This window comes from Cebus imitator, unplaced genomic scaffold, assembly GCF_001604975.1.
Source record: "Cebus imitator isolate Cc_AM_T3 unplaced genomic scaffold, Cebus_imitator-1.0 Scaffold200, whole genome shotgun sequence".
Taxonomy (NCBI): Eukaryota; Metazoa; Chordata; class Mammalia; order Primates; family Cebidae; genus Cebus; species Cebus imitator.
In genome coordinates, this window is record NW_016107515.1 from 3,069,547 (window position 1) to 3,085,750 (window position 16,204).

General features: G+C 45.1%; 1 protein-coding gene across 3 annotated transcripts in view; it reads right to left on the reverse strand.

The window, feature by feature from the left end:
• DOCK2 (dedicator of cytokinesis 2) overlaps positions 1-16,204 on the reverse strand; it is a 445,079-nt gene that overhangs the window by 46,459 nt on the left and 382,416 nt on the right. For all 3 annotated transcript variants that reach the window (XM_017547721.2, XM_037745432.1, XM_017547720.2), the window contains 2 exons: positions 7,635-7,720; positions 1,275-1,431 (listed from right to left, as the gene is read on the reverse strand). In XM_017547721.2, the coding sequence (XP_017403210.1) occupies positions 1,275-1,431; positions 7,635-7,720 (243 nt within the window). The remainder of the gene's footprint in view (positions 1-1,274; positions 1,432-7,634; positions 7,721-16,204) is intronic.

A 16,204-nucleotide genomic window follows, 5' to 3' on the forward strand; every position in this document is an offset into this window, starting at 1 on the left:
GCATATCCTAGTTTAATCCAGCACACCCATGTGCACCTGAGGCTCAGAAAGACATATGCCAGAGCACACAGCCAATGGGTAGCAAATCATACTGGGCATCAGCTGTCCTGATGTCACCTCCCTCCCCACCCTCCTCCTTGACACCATATTTAAGTAGCACATCAACAACTAGTGCTGTCTACTGCTTGGAGAACTCTCTGTCTCAAGCATTCTCCCTGGTCATAGCTGGCTGTTAAAGGTCATTTTCCTCAATCAACTCTGTCTCTCCTTAGAGAGAGGCTGCTCAGCTCCCGGAAAGCCCCTCTTCATTATCTTTATGTAAATTGGGCCTGGTGGAGTTATTAGCAATGGATTCCTTTCTGCTGTCATTAGGATTTTCAAACTCTCCTTGGCATTCTGGAAAATCAATGGCAATATCTAGGCTTTTAAAATAAAGTCCACTTAGGGTAAAGGACACCACACAACAGAGCTATGGGGACAGGGTTTGTATGTCGGGAGCCTTGGGAATGGTAGGGAGGTTGATGTGACAGATGCCACATGGCCTTTTGGTCAACTTCATTCTTTTAAACCATTTTCAGGTGGGATGACATGGTAAGTATGACGTGTTATGGCTGCTTACCTACCTGTCTCCTGATCGAATCACAGAGCATGTAAGAGAGGCTGTTTGGCAGCCAGCCCATGGGAGCTCATGGAATGTAGGGGTTAAGAGCTTGGGTCTAGGATTAGCTTCTCTGGTTAAGCTGATTCATAGTGACAGCAATTCTATTTATTAGTGCGACTCCATTTTATAAGAAGAAGGAAACTAACATACTGAGCATTTAACCATAGGCCAGGACAACACAACCTAATGAAATTGGAACCATTATTTTCTCCATGTAATAGATAAGCTAACTAAGACTTCAGAGCATTTTCTTAGCTTGTCCATCATATTAATTATCGGACACAGGATAAAAACCTAGAGGCTGTAAGACTCCAAAGCTCACACTCTCAGCCAGTCTAAAGTGCCATCTTCTTTCTATGTGATGTGTTGAGTGCTAAAGGGAATATGTATTAATCCCATGTTATAAATAAGGAAACTGAGGCATAGAAAGGTGAAGTGATGGCCTCAAGACACAGAGCTAGCAGATAGCACAGCAGATGTTCCATTCCACATTTGTCTGCTTTCCAAAGCTCTTAAGCACTTCTTCCCTATGAAGAACAATCATGAGACCCAAAGCCAAGCCCACCCCCATCACCGGGTTCTGGTCTGACTTGGACCTGCCAGCCCCACGCACCAGCAGGTTCACAGTGCAGCTCATGCGGTTGTCTTTGCTCTCATCCGTCATCACGCCCCGGTAATCCAGCAGCTTCTCCAGGAGGCCTTTGACCAGGTTCACGAAGTTCTCCACTGACTTGGCAATGGACGGGTGCTCTGCTGCACACTCCATCAGGCTGTGGCAGAGACCAGAGGGCAGTGAGCTCACGGCTGGGGAGAAAGACCATGCTGGGGCCAGTGGGTGGTGGGATGGAGCACATGCAAAATCAGTCAGTTAACCCATGTTCCCCTGACTGCTCCTTTTGTTCATTTATTCATGGATGTAGCCATATAGTGCAACAAGTGTTTTTTTTTTTTTCCTAACATCAGAATGGAAAAAAAATAAAATAGTTTCCAATATAGGTGATGATGGTGGGGGAGATGGTCACTTTCACCTACCCCTGCTGAGAATAAATCAACAAAACTTTTTGGGAAGCAATTTTCATAGTATCTGTCAAAATTTTAAATGCACATATCCTCTGTCCCACAACTCTACTTTGGGGAATCTGTTCTACAGAAATATTCCCAGAAGTATGCAAAGATATATTTATAATACTCACAAATTATGTCTAATAGTGAAATAGATGGAACTATCTTAAATGTTCATCAATTGGGAAATGCCTAAATAAATTACAGTATATTCACCAAACAAAATTCTATGAAGACATTAAAAATATTAGAGAGTTTAAATATGTTTTGGCATGAAAAGCTCTATAAGACATAGAACTAGGTGAGAAAAGTAAGTCTCAGAACAATATTTGTTTTTATTTAACCAACTGACATAGAGCTTAGCATGGCCCAGCTGTTCTTCTAAACCACATGCAAATGGTAACTCATTTAACCGCCTGTCACAGTTTTATGAGATGGGACTTTTGTACATAGGGAAACTAAGGCATGGAGAGGTCCATTAACTTGTCCAAGGTCACATGGTTGGGAATATCAAACAGTCTGGCTCCAGCATCCATGTCTCCAACACCAAACACTGCATGTGTGCACAAGTACACATGCGAATCATGTGTCTCTGCATGCTTATAAAATGCCATGTACAGTCAGCAAGGACAGACATCAAACTCATAGTGATGGTTGTTTCCAACAAGGCTTTAGGTGGAAAAAGGGGGGAAAAAAAGCCTCAGTTTTTCTATTTAACTATATGTAAATTATTTTTTTTAATTATAAAATTTATTGTATTAGTATTCTAAATTTTAAAAACAAAAATAAAAACGTAACATCATTAAGCATCTGTTAGTTGCTAGGCATTGTGTGGTGGGGAGAAAGATATCAATATAAAAAAAGAACCACACCTACTGTCTGTCTGGCAGCCCACAGGCTAGGTGGGGAGAAACAGATGGGTTAAAATTTTGTTTGATGACTGTTTCTTCTTAATTACTTATTCTGTGCCAGACACTGTACTAATCACTTTTCTTAAGAAATCCTCACAGTAATTCTGAAAAGTGAGAATTACTCCCCCCATTTTACAGGTGAAGAAATGAAGGCTGAGAAAGATTAAAGGACCTTCCCAATATCACTCTAAGTTTCAATGGTGACATTAAGAATCAAGCCAATCATTGTTAAATTTAGGGGAGATATTCTTCCCACAGAGAAACCCCACAGCATGTTCTCACGCATCTCAAGTAGGCAAGCATTATGCAGGCCACATGATTTGTATCTGTCTCCTCTCCCCATGGACTTGAACTCCCCAGGGGCCCTTAGGAGGATAAAGGTAAGAAAAGCAAGGACTTCAGAGGGTCATTTCCTCCAAGAAGCCAAGCCAAGCTGCAAGAAGGTGACGTCTCAAACTGTGGCTGTGATGAGACAAATCCATCTTCACTCTGGGAGAAGCACTGTTCCCTGGCTCTCAATGGGAGATGCATATGGCCCTGTGATTTAGACCTGTCTGGCTCAGCCACAGCTGTGCATGCCTCCTTCTGGGGCAGTCACTTCTAGCCCTGTGTGCCACTCTAATGACAATGCAACAAAGTTTCTTCCCAGTGTTTGGCGTGTGATTTTTTCAAAGCCTTCATGAGCAGGAGACATCTCAGGGTCTGAGCTTGGCCAGATCTGAAGTTCTCAGCCCTGGTCACATGATAGAATCACCAGGGGAGCGTTCACAAAGCCCAATGCCCAACCTAGGTCAATAACTTTGGAGTCTTTGTCGATGAGCCCCAGGCAGCAGTACTTTACTTTTTATGTTCTCTAGGAGATGCCAGCATGCAACTAACATTAAGAACAACTGGTTTTGTCCAGGGGTTTGCAAGCTTCCATGTGCATGGGAATCACTGGGGCATTGTGTTAATAACAGATTCTGATTCATCACATCTGGGCTGGTTCCTGAGCAGCTGCCTTACTAACAAGCTCCCAGGCAGTGCCAATGCTACTGGTCCATGGACCACACTTTGAGAAACCAGGGTTTTGAAGAAAAAGGTCTTGGCTTTCTTTCTTTTTCTATTTTTTATGCATGAAGCAAGAAAGGTGCTCCTACCATCTAGGATTGATGACATGGATGGGAAAATTGGCTAGAAAGGACCCATTTATCCACTATCCAACCTTCCACTCAACATGTAGCATTCTAGAAACTAGGGATTCAGAGTTCCAGGAGATCACAGTCTAGCAAGTAAAACACAGATAAAAATTAACCATAATATATAATGATATTACCACTTATTGAGTACTTCCTCTGTTCCAGACTGCATGCTAAGCCTGTTTGTTTACCTTATAATCCCACAACAGAGTATAAGTGACAATAAAAAAGCTTTGGGGATTATGAGAAGATGTAGCTAATTCCTCACACAGTGGAATGAGGGGTGGTGGACACTTGCCACACTGCTTCTGCTCCTGTCCTGGGATGACTAGAGGGAGCTCCCTCCTCCCTGCAATTGATTTGCACCTGTACTGGAGGCTTTTAGAGGGAGGAGCCCAGACTCCCAGTCTCTGTCAGTGCTGATGAAACTGGGCTTTCTTTCATTCCTTGAAATGAAATGAAATGACCTGTGACAGGTCCTCTTCCAGGTATTGAAAGGGTATGGGTAGGTTAAAGGCCCAAGAACATACATCTGTCTCCTTCAGCCTTCCGGTTGCCTCACCACTTGTAGCACTATTCCCAGGAATAAAATAGAGAAAGGCAGGGGTGTGTCTTAGGACTCCATTCAAGGTGAGACTCATACTTTCAGATACACGTGGATCAATGTGGGCTCCAAGGAGAGCACTGAGGGTAGGGAGAACGGGAGTGCCGTGTAAGCTTATACAGCTCGTACACTGCGCAGAGCACATGAGGACTGAAATTCAGCCCCACTCCATGTCCTAAGCCTGGTGTTCTTATGCAAGGCTGCAGTTGCCACAGGGTGAGTAGCTCTGTTCTATTCACCAAGGCACCATCCAACTACCAAGCTATGTGCCCACGGGACTGTACCTGCCCAGTGGAGGCCCTGTGTATCAGTGGAGTTGAATGAGGGGCTGAGAGGAAAGGCTGGAGGAACTGAGATGACTAGCCTGGGGGAGAAAAGATGGGTTGTCTCATGGCTTCAAATAATTATCCTGCTATCCACCTGTAAGTAATACAAGTTGACTGTCCCTTATTTAAAAATGTGAAACCCAAACCTTCTGAGAACTAACATGACACTCAAAGGAAATGCTCACTGGAGCTTTATGGGTTTTGGGTTTTCAGATTAGGGACACTTTACTTTTAAGTATAATTATTTCAAAATCTGGGGAAAAAAATTCAAATCCAAAACACTTCTGGTCCCAAGCATTTCAGATAAGGGATAATCAATCTGTACTACTAATAATTAATATTGCTAGACTATCTATTCAGTATCAGAAAGTGTGCTGAGCACGTAACATGATTTTTCTTATTTAATCCCAAAGAAAACTCTAAGGGCTGGATCATATTTTTATCCCCCATTTTCAGATAAGAAAACTGAGGCACAGAGAGGTGAAAGGAAGGAGCAGGCTCAGGGGCCCCATGGATGTTCTGGTGGGGTCCTGGCTGCCTGTGTCAGGCTTGATTCCTTTTGTGTAAAAATCATTCACACCTCTACCTCAGGAGAAAAATAATGAGCTATCTTTAATTTCCGTGACCTCTAAGGACTTCTTTTATGAATCATCACTCAAGAAGGATTTGAAAACCCTGCTGATCATCTAAGACCGCTGCAGAGCCCCATCCACTTATAAAAATGGAAATTGCCAGCACTATACATGGCTTCACGTCTGGTCAATATTTAGATTTTCTTGTTTAGAACTTTAAGATAAACACTGACTCAGCCAGAACATTGTTTATTCCCCCTGGATACATCAGTCTCCAGATCCACCTGAGGGGCAGATGGTGGGTTTCTCCTTCCGGCAAAATGGCATTTACATTCTAGGTGTTTAGTGAGGGCCATCCATGGTGACAGGAAGGGGACAGGGGCACTGCCTGGGGCACCATCCTGCCCTCTGGGCTCTGCCTGCTTGGGCAGGGTCGGGAGGCTCATTGTGGGGGTCAGAGCAAGGCCTTCAGTTCGCTTTTGTTTTGAAATTAAAATATTCGAAAAGGATTGGAGAAAGAATCTAAACCAGAGTGATCTCAGAGAATCGTACAAATCAGAGAATGTACAGTTAGTGAGAATTGGGGATGTCTGGGCCACGTTCCTAAGCCTTAGGAGAAGGCCTTGCAGAAGAAGGGGGCAATTACCAAGCTGTCAAAGGCAGAAACTGGGAGCAAGGCCTGGAGATGGAAGCATATTTATGAAGTATTTACCTGCTGTGTGCCAGAGGCTTTATAATTATTCAGTTCTCAGGATAACCACAGGAGCTTATTATTCCTATTTCAGAAATGGGGATACTGAGGCCAGACATGTGTGATTCATGTGAAGTCTTGCAGCTGCTAAGTGGTAAAGCCAGGACCAAAACCCAATGTCTTTCTTCACAGATATACAAGCGGCTGATAAGCACATGGAAAGATGCACAGCCCTGTGAGCGTACTGAAAGTCAATGAATTCTACACATCACGGAAATGCAATTTGAAACCACAATGAGATATCATTGCACACCTGCTGGGGTGGCTGTAATCAATAAGACAGATATTAACAAGCGTTAACAAGAATGTAGAGAAATTGGAACCCTTATGCATTGCTGGTAGAGATATACATGGAACTGTCAGTTTGGAAAATAGTCTGGTTGCTCCTCAAAAGGTCAAATATAAGTACCATATGATCCAGCAATTCCATTGCTAGATATATACTCAAGAGAAGTGTAAATGTATGTCCACATAAAAACTTGTACATGTATGCTCACGGCAGAATCAATACTAATTGTCAAAAAGTGGAAACAGCCTAAATGCACATCAACTGAGAGATTAATAAACAAAATGGGGTACATCCGTATGGTACAGTATTTGGCAATTAAGAGATATTAAATATGAAACATGCTACAACATGGATGAACTTTGGAAATATTATAGGCAAGACAGAATGAAGAGTAATGGTGGCCTAGGGCTAGGGAAGATGGGGGACTGTTTGTGTGTGTGGGGTGTGTGTGTGTGTGTGTGTGTGTGTGTGTGCGTGTTGGCAGAGCAGTGGCTAAGGGGTGCACGGTTTCCTTTTAGGAGTAATGAAAATGTTGTAAAATTGGGGTGATGGTTAGTAACAGAGCTCTGTGAATATACTCAGAGACAATGAATTGTACCCTTTGGGTAAATTGTATGGCATGTGAATTATATCTTGAGAAAGCTGTTAAACAATGTCCTGACTCCGAGTCCGTGGTCCTGGGCATTGTTCTCTGTCCACTGTTCACTGCCTGCCCTGGCCTGGGAGCTGGAGTCCGGCACAGCCAGGCTCAGGATGCGGCTTGTCCACTCCACTATCTTGTCCTAGTTTCCCTGAACAATGCGCTGACTTCCCTCAGCCTCAGAGCCCACCTCTGTGAAATGGGCATCAAAAGGAGTAAGTGTGATTACAGGAGGTATTACAAAGCCCATTGCACAATATCATGCTAAGTTATTATGTGCGTTTAATAAACGTAGTTCATGACCAACATCTGTCACAAATTTAAGAAAAGAAGGGAAAAATAGCAACCATTATTCTACAGTTAAGATGTAACGAAAGTAGACATTTTGGTGGATTATTTCCCTCTTTCCAACACAGCTAAGATTCTTTTCATCTGGCCCATTCTATCAGTTCCAAAAAAACTGGACACTGCAGAGAGAAATGTGAGGTTTCTTCCAAAAATGCAGTTTTACCCACACCCATGAGCCTCTAGATCGATCTCCAGGAGAGGACAGAGTCTCTTGGAGCCCCCTGGAGTTCTGAGCCCCCCCACCCCACCCGACCTTCACAGGCTGTTCCTGTACAGGAAGCACTGGACTTACATTGACTCCAGCAGCTGCATGTACTGCTCATCGCCCCGGCCCCCTTCCACCTCGTGGTCCAGCTTCAGGATGATTTCGTTTTCAAACTGAAGATGCAGGAGACAAAAATCAACAATAACGTTAGATGGCTGAAGACTGAAATTAGTTAATTCATGATTTCAACCAAAGCTTTAGGGAGCCCTCATTATCTCCCAGGTTGAGTGCTGGGATCTGGGTATGCAAAATGGAACAGAATACTATGTCTGCCTTTTTGGAATGCCCAGAGAGTGGAGGGGAGCAATGGCTGATAAGTGCTGGAGAAAGAGAGACAGAAAGAGAGAGAGAGAGAGACGGAGAGAGAGCAGGAGAGGGAGGAAGGGAGAAGAGTCAGGAAAGACTTCTCACAGTCCATGTTATTTGAGCTTGTTTTCAAAGGTTAAAGAGAGATTTTGCAGAAAGAGGAAAAGGGAAAGGACATCCCAAGAAGACAGCACCACATGTGCAAAGGCATGGAAGTGCATGAGGGAGCTCAGGTTCTTCAGGGAATACCATGTTTCCTGGAGAGCTATTGTTTTTGCCTGCTTGGCATTCCTTCATTTCTTTCTCCATATTTTTGGTGATCACATCAGTCCTAACCACAGTCCTTGGGGCTCTGGTGGGCTGAGCTTCCCTCCCTAGTTCCAGGTGTGGAGACCCAACACAGGCCTAGCTCCTAATCAATATATTTCATTGCCGAGGTCCCAGGATTAATAAAGGTCCGAACTGAGACAGTGAGACTCTAAATCTGAAGCTTTATTGGAACTCTTAGCAAAATGAGTCTTTCGGCTCAACTGAAGGTGGAAGGTCATAAGCCTGAGGCTGCTGCTGACCATAGTGAAAGAGGCTGTGTGAGAATGAAACCAATACAGAGGCAAGCAGCGAGGGGAAGACACAGACAGACAGAGAACTGATGCCATTTGTGAGCCTCTGCATTCAGCCACACCTGACTTATCTATCAGCCAGTTTGAACCGGAGTTTTGTTACCTGCAAACAAAAAAATGCTGAAAAATACTCATAAGACATGGAGCAAATCAGGTCTCAGAGAGTTAAGACTGGAGTCAATGGTAATGATCAGAGATCAGATCAGGTAAGTGATCAGAAAGCAAGTCTCCATCTACAGCTCCACCAAATCTTGTTGCGTGGAAGCCACAGAAAGTTTTGTCTCCCTGCTTTCCATGTTAAGAAGCATTTCACCCATTGGAGTGCATGGCTTATTCAATACATTTTTTTGAAGTCACACTGTGTCTTTTTAACATGATTTTGATGCAAAATGGTCTGTATTGTTTTAGTATTATACCCGGAAGAGTCCACCCAAATCCACACTTCCCTCATTTTACCATTAAAAAAGAAACTGGCACCTGGAGAGGGAAAGGCAGTCTTGGCAAAAGCCACTGAGTCCAAAAGGGGAAATGGGGAGTCCTGGCTTCTAACTCGACCTCTTTACACTCAGTCTTCATAATACTTCATGAAGCCTGGAGGTCACTGATCACCTCTAAATGTGACAGTGGATGAAAAGCAGCCAGCCCTTGCTTGGTACAACCCTCGGTGTCAGTTTATTACAGATGAAGAAGTAAAGGCTCAGAGAGTTTAAGTGTCCTGTCTAAGGTTTCAGATGAATGGCAGAGACCTTTGGCAGGCTCTTTCTTGTGCAAAAAGGATAGAGCCCCATGGAGTTGGAATCTTTAGGTGATGAAAAGGCAGGGACCAGATTCGTTCTTTCCTCTGGTTCACACAGCATCTGTGATGCCATTGTCCCCTCACTTTTGTGCGCAAAGGGTCAAAGGTGTGGACCAAAAGTTTGTGCTGATACAGCACAAATGCCAAGGAATTTCTCATGAGTTGCCACAGTTGGGGAAGACTTATTGAAGGAGATATACTGGGCCTGGAAAGATGGGTTAAACTGATAAATGTGAAAAGGAAGGTATTCCAGATGGGGGAAATGGTGTGAGCCAAGGTGCTGAGGTGGGAATGTGGAGAAAAATGAGGACAATAGTTCACTTTGAGCAGAGAGAGATGGATGTATGGACAAATGAAAGGGAGAGATGATAGGAAGAAGGAAGGAAGGGAGGAGGGAGGGAGGAGTGAGGAGGGAGGGAGGGAGGGAGGGTGGAAAGGAGGGAAGAGAGGCAGGGAGGGTGGGGGGGTGGGAAGGAGGGAGGAGACGCAGGGAGGAGAGGGAGGGAAATAAATAACAGACACCTAGATGAAGCCAGTGTGGTAAGGGTCTAGACTGGCAGGCTGCAAATGAGTCATGCCCCTTCTATGGTATATCCTGTCAAGTATTATGTCTGTGTTGAATATTATCCAATGTCAACGGTTGGGGACTATCATGCTTAGAGATGTCTTCTCTGCCAAGCCTAGAGCAGGAAGAAATATAGCCAAAGGACTACACAATGAGTCTGCTGTGAAGCTGTCTGGCTTTAAATCCCTCCCCACTTCCCTCTGCCATCTTGGGAAAGCTGGTAGGTCTTTCTAATCCTCAGTGTCAGGATTTAGATCAGGGGCTGGTACACATTTTCTGTAAAGGGCCAGACGGTAAATAATTTAGGCTTTGCAGGCCAGAGTGTCTTTGTGACAACTACTCAACTCTGCTGCTGTAGCATAAAAACAGCCCTAGACAACACATACACACATTGGCATGGCTGTATTCCAATAAAACTTTATTTACAAAAGCAGATGGAAGGAAGGGTTTGGCCTGTGGGCCAGAGTTTGTCTACCCCTTATCAATATAACGGGCATAGCAGTAGTACCTACAGCGTGGAGTAGTTAGAGGGTGCACAGATTTTATACATAAAGCACCAGCAAAGTGCCTAACATGAAGTGTACACTGTGCTTGATCGACTTGTTATCACCACTGATGTGATTGTTATTCCTGCCGAATGTTACTGGAAAACATCACAGAGGGAGAAAACCAGCCTTTTTTCTTGTCTGAGTGGTTCACTGGGAAATGCTGGCATGATTCCCCCTGGTGAGCTGAACTTTTCTCTGGAGCAGAGACATCGTTGAGGTAAATAAGCACTTGTCTCAAGGTCACAAAAGAGCCTGCCAGGAGGGAAATTACAGGGTGCCAGGGAGCGTGCAGAGATAAATGCCACCACACCACTGTGCCCGAACCCTTGGGGTGAGCTAGAGGGGTAAGGTCTCAGTAAGACACATCCCAGGGTCAGTGCTGTGCTTGGAAATGGCTATGATCACAATCCTTGGCATTGAATAGGCTTGGTTTGAGTCTTGCTTTGACTGTTTTCCCAGTCCTGTGACCTCAGGACAGTTAAGAAACATTTCTGAGGCTTAATTTGCTCATCTGTTAAATGGAGATTTGAAACAGCATCTCCTTCGTAGTGGTACTGTAACAAATTAAAGGGCAAACACATGTAAAAGGCACTTGGCACATAGTAAATGCTCGGTGATTGCTAGCAAAGCTCATGATGCTATGTCATTGTGTCGTCAATCTCATCATCGCAGGCATCATACTCTCATTTAATTTTTACAACAGCCAAGGGAGAAGAATATCAGCATCCCCATGTTACAAAGGAGGAGACTGAGGCAATGTAGGACCTTGGCCTCGAGTGTTAATGAATGGATGAACTTGAGCTAGGGTAGGCCCAACATCCAACAGAAGAAGGCTCTCCCCACCGAGTGCGGTGGCTCATGCTTGTAATCCCAGCACTTTGTTAGGCCGAGGCAGGTGGATCACAAGATCAGGAGTTTGAGACCAGCCTGGCCAACACAGTGAAGCTCTGTCTCTATTAAAAAAACAAAAATTAGCTAGGCATGGTGGCAGGTGTCTGAAATCCCAGCTACTTGAGAGACTGAAGTAGGAGAATCTCTTGAACCTGGGGGCAGAGGTTGCAGGGAGTCAAGTTCGCGCCACTGCATTCCAGCCTGGGTGACAGAGTGAGACTTCATCTCAAGAAAAAAAAAGGCTCTCCCAAACATACACTCCACCATGATGCTCTGATAGTCCTTACCCCCAACAGTGTCACCATGCAGAGCTGAGGATGTAGCTCTGGCCTCTCCAAGTTACTTCCGTTTTCATCCTCAGCTACATGGCTATGTCACATCATTGACTCCTTACCCCATGGCTGTGAGGTGGATGTTTGCTAATAAGTATACACAGATTTGTATTGGGCCGCTGCAGAAGTCAGAGTCTACAGAGGCCCAACACAAATCTTAAGGAGTCCTAATCAAGAAAAAAGGGGTGAACTCCAGGAGCCCAAACCTCCTCCCTGGGCCTCCCTTTTCCAGGAGAATGGCCTGATATGGGCCTCATGTTTGCTTCATGCCTTCCCTGCATTGCTTCTCTTGCCTCTCCTGGCTGCTTTAAAACATCTTGGCTATTTTTATCATCTTTTTTTCCAAGAATGTTTTCTGATGGGAGCCCAGCCCTGTAGAACTATGAGATTTGGGGAATAACTGCTCTTCCTCACATGTCTGGTGCTGACTTTGACATGGGAAGGGCAGAGATGGTGTTAGAGGCCTGGATGTCAGAGAGATGACAAGAATGACATCAACACCAGTAAGTCTGCCTTTGACCTCCTCTGTTATGAAACGCCAGTTATCCTAGATGGAAAGAAGTAGAGTCAGGAGGAATCTGGAAAAGAGAGTGCCATGTGGAAAGGGGTGTCTGTGGAAGTCAGCGCAGCTTTCTGATTTTCTTTGAGTTGTCTGGTCTCTAATTGTTCCAATTCATCCCCCCAAAGAGCTTGGGATGGGAACCTGTAATGGCTGTATGATACCCACTTTACAGATGAAGAAACTGAGGCTGAGAGGTGTTAAATAACTTACCCGCATTTATTCAGCTTCTAAGAAGTAGGTCTAGCTGAATCCAAACCACTGCACTGAGAACAGGAAGTCCTAAGTACAGATTTACTGAATTGTTGTAATCTTTTCCACATTATGTTCCAAACAATTTAAATCACCAACTTGCTCCACGCCAAGATGCAGTCTCAATGGAATCCACCAATATGGCTATCTCCATCTACTAATTCATTTAATGAGCAATGATTGAGCTCCTGTGGTGTTCAGGCACCGTTCTAGGTGCTGCTGTCAGATACTATCTCCTCTTCTTTCTCTAATAGAAGAATTCTCTCTGGGATCTCCTGCCTGCTGAGGGCTCAGACCCTCATGCTGACTGGTACACAGCCCTGTTCTACAATCTGCATCCAGCTAACCAGTCTCTAAGGTCTCTGTACCCCAGGACTCTCGCTCATTCCCACCAGCAGTATGCAGAACACCTACGTTCCCTCCTTCCACAAAGAATTGGCCAGCAAGACAGCTGGTCCTCCCAGTGCAAGGGGATTACCACAGCAGTATTAGAAACCCCCATTACTCTATGTTATAAAAACGTTTGCTGGAATGTACCTCCCTGTGCTGACTCAGTTCCCCTGAATGCCGTGGCATGGGGGTCTAAATGCCTCCATCCATTTATTCTGGGAACATTGACATGGATCTCCACCACATGGATCTCAGGCACTTGACAGAGACTTGGAGTTCAGGACTGAGAGATCAGTGTTGACCCTCAAGAGCTCACAGTCTGCTGTGAGAGGCAGACCTATGAGCAGGTAATTGTGCTGTGTGGGACAAGTGTGATGACTGCTCAGCCCAGGCAGGATGAGATACGTTTCCCTCTGACTGGCATGTGTCCTGGCCAAGCCAGCCACGGTGGGGTCCACCCAAGGCCCTCTTGCTGAAACTGCCTTTCCACAACCCCGCCAAGGGAATCATGTGGTGTACCAGAGATGGGACATCCAGTCCTAGACAATGGACAGAGACCCCCGAGATGGTCTGGGATGAGGTGCTGCACTCATGAGGGGTAAATGTCATCAGTCACACCCATCAGCTGTCTATGAAATTTGGGTGAGAGGAGGAGACAGGGCAATCTGGCATTGAGGTTGCAAAAGAAACCCAGAACAGAGAGACAGCTTGCCCTGGAGTCACTTCATTTTCAGCCCCCAGAACCCTGAGCCACTTAGAGTCTAACACCTTCCTGTCCCCACTCTAGCCTGTGTAGACTTGGCTTGAGCAAATCTTTGTCTGTTGTACCCAAATGAACCACTGCCCCAGAATGTAGGAAAGCCTTTCCCAAAAAGCCTCCACTGAAGGGTGTCTAGGATCTCTTCTGGAAAAGATATAAAAGGAAGAGCCCATACAAAGGAATGAGAGCTAGAGAACTTCAGGAAGCTGGTATCAGGCCAGAGGGCTTGGTATGAACTGGGAGCAAAGCTCTGCTTCTTGGGATTCAGTAGGCTGTCACCCCCTCCCTTTCCTGGAGACCCCTTCCATGACTGCTTACTGTGAACCAAAAGCCATGCCTGGGACCGCTTATCCCACAGCTGAGCTCCTATAAAGCATGCCGGCTGGTTTTCACATGGGCATCTGCCTCATTAGTCAGCCTGATTGTCCCGTCTTTTTTGATAAGGGAGCAGCGAGGAGAAGTGATTGGGGAACATGCTCAGAATGAACGTACACTGGAGCAAGGAGTTGAAGGAATGACACCATACAGAGAAAACAGGTGGGTGCATGCCACAGAGAAACCAAGATAAGCGAATCCTTTAGAGAATGAAAATTACACTAGAGTGAAACCCTCTGAGGCTGCCAAACACATCTGTCAGGTCGCAGTACAAGCAATGACCAGGTCTTCTTTCTTTCTGGGACACTGTACGCCATCAGACACTTTGTATGTTTCTTTTGTATGTTACTTTTTTATATTTCTTTTGCAAAACTCTTCTAAGGTACCAGCTGACCTCAGAAGTGGGTCTGAGGGTAAGTACAATGCCCTTCATCTCATGGTGTGTGCCCTTCACGTGGTCCCAAGCTGCGCAGACCTTGCTCCCACTTAAAAGGCAGCAAATTCCAAGCTACCTGCAAACACTCAATGCAAGCTTTCACCCTCCATTACCCCAAGTGCTCAGATATGCCCTCTTTCTCCATTTGACCTATTCAGCCTGATTGCTTTTCAGGCATTTCACAAAGGGCCAGCTGGTCACTAGCCCTTCTGTCACTAGAGTCCCTATAATGCTACCTCTCACAATGGTATCATCATAGCAAACTAGTCTCTTATTCCTCTCAGAACAACTTTCTCCCACATGGGATTAATAGGATGGAAGATCCAATAGATGTTTCTTGCACAAATAAATTTAAGAAATGACAGATCTGTTTGCCATGGAAAGTGCCTTGACTCTGTTAATATGCATTGGGAATCTCTAAGAGGGGTTCCAACATGCAGTGGCTTCCAAAGGTATTTAACCTTGAAACCCCCTTTCCATGGAGCATCTTGCTGGATTAGTGCTCCATGGACATATTCAGGGAAAGCACTGCGCTAGCAGATACTATTCTGCCAGAATTACTGGGAGACACTGGTGGCTGGAGAGTGCGGGGTTCCAGCATGCGTTGTGGAATCACAGTGACCTGCTTCTTGTAGCCTCTGTTCTACCACTTTCTTCATGTGTGACTTTCAGCAAATGACGACAGCTTTCTATGTCTCAGTTTCTTTTCATCTTTAAAACGGGGAAGATAATGTTACCTACTTCATAGGGTTGTAGTCTAAAAAAGACTACACGAACTAATGTATAGAAAATAGTTGGCATATGCCTGATATGCAGTAAATACCTAAAGTCAGTCATGATCATCATCATCATCATCATCATCATCATTAGATGCAGATGAGGAAGACGAAAAAATGCACAGAAATGAGTCTAAAGCAAGGCAGTAGATAATAGTTATACCTTAGACATAAAATGGCAGGAATGGGGAGAAAAGTTTGTGTCCCTTGTAGGGACATGGATGAACCTGGAAACCATCATTCTCAGCAAACTGACAGAAGAGCAGAAGATCAAACACCGCATGTTCTCACTCATAGGCGGGTGTTGAACAATGAGAACACATGGACACAGGGAGGGGAGCACTACCCACCGGGGTCAGTTGGAGGGAAATAGGGGAGGGATGGTGGGGGGTGGGGAGTAGGGGAGAGATAGCAAGGGGAGAGATGCCAGAGGTAGATGATGGGGAGGAAGGCAGCAAACCACACTGCCACGTGTGTACCTATGCAACAATCTTGCATGTTCTTCACATGTACCCCAAAACCTAAAATGCAATAAAATAAATAAATGGAAAAAAAAAAAAAGAAAAGACCTCTACTAGGCGACATGGCATTTGGATGGGCTTTGCAGGATCAGTAGGGGCTTAGGAGGTGTTGGCAGGCAGGGTTGTGGCTGTGCAGAGAAGTAGCAGGAAGAAAAAAATTCATGAAGGACACCCGCAGAGGCAATGGCATTCAGGTGAGCTGCAGGGATAGCTGGAGAAGAGGTGAGGTAGGGAAGAGTTGGAGAGGATGGCTGAGAAGTTCTTCAGATGGCTGGAGCGGGTAGGACTGTGGATGTTGGCTAGAGGGTGTGGGCTTTATTCTGCAGGGTGTTAATGGGTAAAGAAAGGGAAATATCCCTAAGGATCTTAAGGAAGGGCAGTTTGGAATCTGCTGCCTTTTAAGTGCCCATTTTAAGGCAGGCTATGGTAGGAATGAGAGGTAGAAGCACTGGAGGAGGGAGGAGAGGGAG